Consider the following 8,527-nt stretch of genomic DNA (forward strand, 5'->3'; position numbering starts at 1 on the left):
TTTTACTATTCCTACCAATTCATTACTTTATTCTTAAATACTTTTAGATTTCCCATCTAATTTTTCCATTGACGATGAACGTTCTTGTGACGCCCGTACATGACAAAAATTAATGACGCACCTATTCTTCCGTTCTTTTCCATTATCTTTCAGGTGCAGCTGAGAGAAACAAACCCACCTTAGCAAGCAGCCTAGTCCTGTAACCCTAAAGTTTTTTTTCTTTTCAGAGCGTCAATGATCTGTCGTCATGCCCGTATTTGAAGAATATCAAGCTGACAATGAAACTTCTATTTTCATATATTTTCGTGCAACGTACACTAAACTTTTTCATAGATGAGGCCTTTTTCTTTTTTCTTTCAAGTTTTTATTCATTTCCATGGTGTTGATAACTTGCATTTGCAAGAGTACTTAATATGATAACGTAAACTCAAAAGAATATTCCACCTCATATGTTTTAATATGCCGGACTTTTCCTTTGAGATGAACATACATGAACCTAACACCGACTACGGATGAAACCATATTTACTGTACAATAAAGGAGAAAGAGCTGACTTCTTTTATATTCCCTTCTTGCCAAGGACACGCAAAGGGAGACCAATAGCTCTTTCACATTGAATAATGACGGCTAGATTGGATGGCTAAAGTGCTCTTTCAATAGCCATGGGACATAATGAGAAGCCATATTTCAGTTCTCCAACCTGACAATATTAATCTAGTTGGGATGAATTCAATATTTCCTTATTTAACACATATATTATATCATCCTGGGGATATGGGAGATAAGTGCTCTTGTGGAATATGAATACATACAGAACTACATTGGTGGATACCGGCGGTGCGCATAAAGGAATATAAAGGGAGTAATCTAGTCGAATTTTGAGGAAAAATGGTTGCATCCACAATTCAACAGTTACAAGTATGAAAGCGGCAAAGACCACTGTGTTGCTTTTATTCGGAGCCACCCCCTGTAAAAGGAATCGCATTACTGCTGATTTTATATATGTATATATATATACTGTATACTCGTATATATGCAATATATATATATATATATATATATATATATATATATATATATAAACACACATATACACATATTTATATACATACTGTATACATATATATATAACCGTAAATGTTCAGAAGCTCATTAGTCCAGTATGGACTATTTCTTTCTGTCATAACGTAGAGATAATTAAACCACGTTTGAACGAAAAATTAGGAATCTGCTATTGAAGAATTAACATGATAATTACGCTATAAAGTCATTATTCACTTACAGTTCATCCCCGAATGGGATGGTGAATTAATATTTTTAGATACCAAAAGAATTCTGGAAACTAACAGGAAAACTAAGACAAAAGGAAATAAATTGTAAAACAAGTACAGAGCATGACAACGAATAAGATAGGTAATTACGTATTATATAAAATCCCACAGAAGAGAGTAGGCATGTTAATTATAAATTATACAACTTCGTCATCTCTCAGTAAGGCGAAGCAGTCTAAGAATGAATTCAAACACTGAATTACATTGAGGCAGTGCAAAAGGAATTTAAGAAATCCCTATATAATTCACTTTCCTCTCTCAATTCAGTAGACCATTCACGTAACATGTTGCTTCTCCTCAAGTGAAAAATGCACTGGCTTGATTAGTTACCAAAAACGCAAAGAAAAAGTTACTTAAAACAGAATACTCAAGAAAACATACAATCCTCAATTTCTGTATACGACGGCATAACGGTATGGACAAGAGAATTTTCCAACGATAATTTGTTAGTAAAAATTATAAATTAAATTTCCGTCTCAACGGAACGACGAATATTTCAATGGTTAAATGAATTCGGCAGCGCGAGACACTTAATTAACAGGAAAAATATGTTGTAATATATTGTTCCCGCAGAGTACTTACAGATAATTCTATTTGCTATATTACATTTAACTAACAGCGATTTATTTATGTAAATGGAGGCCAAGAGACTGAAAATGTCATAAATATACACAAATAACTATTCGTGAAAATGTTTCCGTACATGTGTTATAATATTATTGCAATCACACATACTGCACATTTACTGGGCTGTTAAAAGCGAATAAGTTTATACCGACTCTGCCCGTCAAATGTACCAATAGGCAGTCATGGTGGGGGTGGGCTGATGCCAATACTAAGTACAAATACCTGCATTCGACAGGCATATGTACGGAAGAGTCGGTATCAAGTTATAACTTTCTTGACAGCCCAGTGATAAGAGAACTCATCACTGAAGGAAGCTACTGCGGGGATTCGAAACCGCATGGTGACGTACCACTTATAATTCCCCTTTGGTATGATTTCCGAGGTAGAGCGACTTGGATATTATACAACATTTGTAGACTAATGTTTGTTTGTGTGTGTGTATGTGTGTATATATATATATAATACATATATATCTATAATATATGCATACAATACACATACACGCACACACATACATACATACATACATTATATATATATATATATATATATATATATATATATATATATATATATATATATATATATATATATATATATATATATATATATATGTATATATATATATATATATATATATATATATATATATATATATATATATATATATATATATATATTGTTATGTAATGGTACAGCTTAAGTAGAGAAGATTTTTATTTTATCTGGAATGTTAGTTTGGGCTGCCAATAAAGCTGGTGATACGTGTAATAAAATGGCACAAGCAAAACTTAAGCGCGTGAAAAGACAATAAAGATAAAAAACGCAAAATTAATTAATCGCCAAAAATAGAAGATAAACAAAGCCTAATATTCAAATGAAGAACCAAATGAAGAAATTCTGATGCCCTGGCATGATTCGAATCGCTTGTCACTACAAAGTTTAAGATCCAAATAAAGAACCAAAGGACGAAATCCACTTGTTCAGGTAGGATTCCCAAATCCACATGAAGGTTCGAATCCTGCCTGGACATCAGAATATTATCATTTGGCTCTTCACTTGGACCTCTGGCATGTCCAAAATTTGTGAAGAAATTGAGGAGGTAAGAGAGCACTGTTGTTATCAAAATTATGTTTGTATCTGATAAAAATTTGGCTAGTCAATTCTATTTATAAATATTCTCAGATATATATATATATATATATATATATATATATATATATATATATATATAATATATATATATATATATATATTTTATATATTTATATATATATATATATACATATACATACGCATACACATACATACATGTGAGAGTTTTCATACAGTATATGCATGTATATGCATGTGAGATAGTTTAGTCACCTATACACACGATTTTTTCATGCTCACAAATGTTAAGTCTCAAGTACCCCTTGCATCCGCACGGCTCAGATTCGAACCTATGCCATTTGGGTTTGGTATATCTCTGGCAGGGTCATTTGCACTTACCATATATTATTTCCTTTGGGTGAAAGTTACTCCCAAAGTATAGTGAATTCGATACTAAGGTGGTATTTGTGACTGTCTATAAACGTGTGTGTGTGTGTGCGTATGTGTGTGTGTGTGTTTCAAGGACTTTCGGGAGCATAAGAAGTTGTTGTACAACTTCTTATGCTCTGTAAATGTAAATGCTCTGCATTTACATGTTGTACAACATGTAAATGCAGAGATAAAGCTGTATAAATATAGGGATCCTAAAACAAAGTAATTCATTCATATAGAGAGATGTCGTCTGAAGTCAATGCCGTGAGTATTTTGAATTGGTTGTGGAAGATACAATGGAATCAATGATGAATGACATAAGTTTAAGAGTAATTTTATGATTATGGAGTGGCTGTTGACGTAAAGAGGGTAATAGAGTAGCTGAAGAAGGAAAAAGTTATCAAGTTTTCAGCTTAATGATAAAGTCAGAAACTTGCACCCTGAGGGTCTCGAGTTCTATCCAGCTGGCAAGTGTAACAAACTCAAGGCTGAAGAATCTGAGCTGTACGAAAACAAAAGGACAATAGAGTTCCTGCTTACCTAAGGAGTTCAAACTCTGAATCACAGAAGACATCGTGTGAAGTTGGATCTGCAGTTGGCACAAACATCACGTCAATTCTGAGAGGACGGGGGTTTTCCATATGAAATCGGCGCCGTACCAATAGTTCGAATTCTCTTCGCTTCTATGAAAAGATTGCTAGAGGGCTCGACATTTCTCATACTGCGTTGATCATTGTCCTCATCACTGTCATTATTTCAACAGTGCATCACAGACTGTTATAATTTTGTCCGTCACTTATGTACAGTACCAGTATTCGGGTTACTCTTGCGTAGAGAAGGAACATTATTGATCCTTATCCGGGTAATGTTTTTACTGCCCACTCGCGACTGTTGCTGTGGTGGTACATTTATCCTACTGCTTGTTTTAGTTGCCGTCTGTGAGTAACATTTTACTAATTATTTTCCAAGTTCTACCAGTCCGGAAAGATAGTTGTAGAAGGTACTTGAGTCTGTTAATTGAATGTATCAACGTTTCATTTCTTTCATGAAATGTTCGGATAACTGTGAAAATGACCTCGTTGCATAACGATGAACTGTAGTTCTGTTAAGGTAATGGGAAAAACATACTCTACAAGCCATTCCATGCGAGCAAATCACATCGGTAGTTAATGGGTCTGAACTTGTAAGAGCCGCCTGGAAAGTGTGTTGAATTTCAAGTTTTTGTTTGCATATTCCACGTTGGGAGTCTTAACGCAAACTCCTTAAAGGGTGTCATATTCATTTCTTCTTGAATAATAAGTCCTAATTAAAAATACAATTTCCGACAGAATTCCGGGGGCTTTTTAGTAATGTACTGCTCTTAATGTATGAAATCATCTCTGCAATTGTTTTGCTTGTGATAGGAATATGGAACATAATCTTGTAATTAGTTTCATCTGGTGTCACTAGAAAAAAGATAACAATTGTATTTGAGTTATCTTTAGCACATTTGTAATCATAAATTGGTTTCTCATCTTCACTGTTATTTTCATTACGCTTTTATTTTCATTTTGAAATTTCTTTTCATTTGTGAATAGGACCTTTCCAGCACCCTCCTTACTTGCTTATTAATTGCACTGATGTATATTTGTGCTAACTTATTTTCTTTGCACCCTAATAATAATAATAATAATAATAATAATAAATAATAATAATAATAATAATAATAATAATAATAGAGTCAAAGATTTATATGTTGATCAAAAATTTATACGAACGTTGAAAACAGAGACCAGACAAAGAGATATTTGTCTTCAAAATATTTCAAAGCATACTGAAGTATTGAAGTAAGACAGAGATTACAGAGAAAAGGGTAACTGCGATATAGAATTTCAGGTGAAATACAGGTAATATCATGCAAAATCTCAGGTAATCACTAAAGGTACTAGAAAAAAAAAGTGAGATATAGTGGGGATTCTTCAGTCTTCCGAGTAAGAATGATATCGTATGTGTAGAGCTGACTCTTTTTTTGTCAGAGAGAAGTGAGAAAGTCTGATTCAAGTAAAAGGAGTAAGAATCTCGTCTTTCAGACCTTGTTGATCGTTACAGCGAAAGGGAAAAGGCAAATAAACAGGCTAAATAAAAGTAAACACATTCAAGATTACCTTCCTACGAATACATGTCTCTACAAATACAAAAGATCATTTAAAGACGGGATCCATGCTTACACTCTCTTGACCTACCAGTTACATCACTTTATACACACACACACATACACACATATATATATATATATATATATATATATATATATATATATATATATATATATATATATATATATATATATATATATATATATATATAAAGTGCAGCATAAGTAACGCCCTTTGTTTGAGTGGAACAAAATTAAAGCCTTTTTGATTATCCTTTATTTTTTCGAACATGAATGTACTGCCACAGGTTAATAGGTTAATATAATATATTTATTAACAAAATTAATATAATGCTTATTCGGTTTAATAATGCGGCATAAGTAACGCCCTTTTTAATTTTATATCTTATAATGTATATTTTCTTTATTGTTTTCTTTAATTAATTTGCTAAATCTTCATTTTTTCAGATGTTTTATACAACCATGAGATTAACAAAGGAACAGAGAGTAAAAGCAATTCAATTGTACTATCAAAACAATAAAAATGGTGCTGAAACCACAAGATTGTTATCAGCTGAGTTTAACATCCCAAGGGTGCAAAGCCGAAATATCATTTATATTGAACATTATTAGACCGAATAAGCATTATATTAAGTTTGTTAATATATTATATTAATCTATTAACCTGTGGCAATACATTCATGTTCGAAAAAATTAAGGATAATCAAAAAGGCTTTAATTTTGTTCCACTCAAACAAAGGGCGTTACTTATGCCATTATATTCTATATATATATATATATATATATATATATATATATATATATATATATATATATATATATATATATATATATATATATATATATATATATATATATAATGTACTGATCTGTATCTGCGGATCTACACTTACATTTTCTTTGACCTACCAATAGTCGCTTTATACACATTCATACGCATATGCATACACACAAACACACACATATATATACATATATATGTATATACTGTATATATAATTTCACCCATTTACAAAAAAAATACATAGTAAACAGATGTTCCTCGCCCGCAGACGGTATTTTCAGGGAAGCAGGCAATGATACGGATACATATTTTATTTACATGAAGCAGCTGTATGAAGGCAATAAAAAATGTCTTTCTTACATATCAAAATATTTCGGGTGCCCTCCTTTACAACCTATCTATAAATGTACGTAAAATTGATAAACAAATCCGTAAGATCTACAAATAACTACAAAATTTGGGAGTAGAGCTTAAATAACTCATCACTGTAACTTTCCTTGTTCATCAGCAAGTTGTGCAAATGGAAGAAAATCCGTATGAGTTACAAGCATTTTTTACAAGTTGGTATGTAGGGCAATTATAGCCTTGCCCATTTAGTCCTATAGATAACGTCACTAAGCGAAGAAATAGCTGTCGACCTTAAAATCTCGTTATCTAATGGAAGAAACCGCCCCCCCTCTTTCTGTATTCCTGAAAAGTTTGACTCCAGATACAGGCCGCCACTAACGCTCAGTTATACCTGCGCAGTTATGCCTGCACAGTTGGCCTGTGCAGGCAAAACTGAACCCACTAACGTTCAGTTACACCTGCGCAGTTATGTCTGTGCAGGCAAAACTGAACCCACTAACGTTCAGTTACACCTGCGCAGTTATGCCTGTGCAGGCAAAACTGAACGTTAGTGGGTTCAGTTTTGCCTGCACAGGCCGACTGTGCAGGCCTAACTGCGCAGGTATAACTGAACGTTAGTGGCGGCATTAAGAAGATATACAGTACATATAAAATCATCCAACGCTACATACCAAGGAGGCAAAATGAAACCCTTTTCTCGCTCTTTCCTTTTCTTTACCTTATTCTTCTCCCCCCGATCTTTCTCCTTGTTATCCTCTTCAGCAATCATCTATCACAACGTCTCCACTGCATGGACGACATCCAATAATGGTCCTCCGAACCAAGTGTCGTCATCATTTTTTATTATTACTATTGCCATTATTTGTATTTCATCCAGGTAAATGTTCAGTATTAAACCTATTTAAACACCTTTACATGTCTAGCAAGTGTTTAAGTAACATAAAAACAAGACTTCAAAAGGCCTAGTCAAACAGATACTACAGTGATCTAAATGAAGAAAAACAACTTGAGTGGAGACTGCAATTAAGAGAAAGCACGAAAGGCAACACAATATAATTTGATATACTTAAAGGTCTGCATGCCACAACATCTATTTACGCACTAATATAAATGTAGTCAATCCACCAATACCATCCAAGCATAATCCGAGTTTAGCACGCAAAATTATTGCTGACACTGAAGAAATACGAGTCCAATATTCATACGCAGATCAGAAGAATAATTCTGTTGTTTGGGTAAGAAATGTAACTGTGGCTAGAACAGAGGGCCCTGTTTCACTTACAATGGTAGAGTTCGCGAGTGCCAAAATAATACGATCACCACCAAGAATTATCAACAATACTAAACTCAAACCCCAATGATTTATTTTTATGATGAGATAAATAAATCAATACATTGTTCTTGGAGTGTTTATGCTACTTTCCCTACGACACAAAACTCCGGAATAAAGACCAGCAGAAGACAGTAGCAGAAAGTGTTGGAGCGAAAGTGTGGAAAGCGTATAACTTCCAATAAAGAGGACAGAGAAGGTACCCCGCCCATCCCCGGTGTTCTTGTTCTGTTATTTCTTCAATCAGGGAAGCGAGGGGAAAAGGAACTTCATTGTTTTACCTGCCGTTCATTTGATTACCGACAATATAGAATTTCAAGTTAGGCCTAAAAAGACGACATAGGAGGACAAAATACACAGAGAAAGAGAGGGAAAAACTAATTGATGTACTACTATGTATAAACCAGCGTCACCACAAACACACA

At 33.6% G+C, this 8,527-nt stretch overlaps 1 protein-coding gene across 1 annotated transcript in view; it reads right to left on the reverse strand.

The window, feature by feature from the left end:
• Nucleotides 1-4,093, reverse strand: part of LOC136847942 (hornerin-like) — a 50,957-nt gene extending 46,864 nt beyond the window's left edge. Inside the window, exon 1 of the mRNA XM_067119961.1 lies at nt 4,026-4,093. Coding sequence (XP_066976062.1) covers nt 4,026-4,093 — 68 coding nt within the window. The remainder of the gene's footprint in view (nt 1-4,025) is intronic.
• Between the last annotated feature and the right edge of the window lie 4,434 nt (nt 4,094-8,527).

Source organism: Macrobrachium rosenbergii, chromosome 18, assembly GCF_040412425.1.
Source record: "Macrobrachium rosenbergii isolate ZJJX-2024 chromosome 18, ASM4041242v1, whole genome shotgun sequence".
NCBI classification, from domain to species: Eukaryota; Metazoa; Arthropoda; class Malacostraca; order Decapoda; family Palaemonidae; genus Macrobrachium; species Macrobrachium rosenbergii.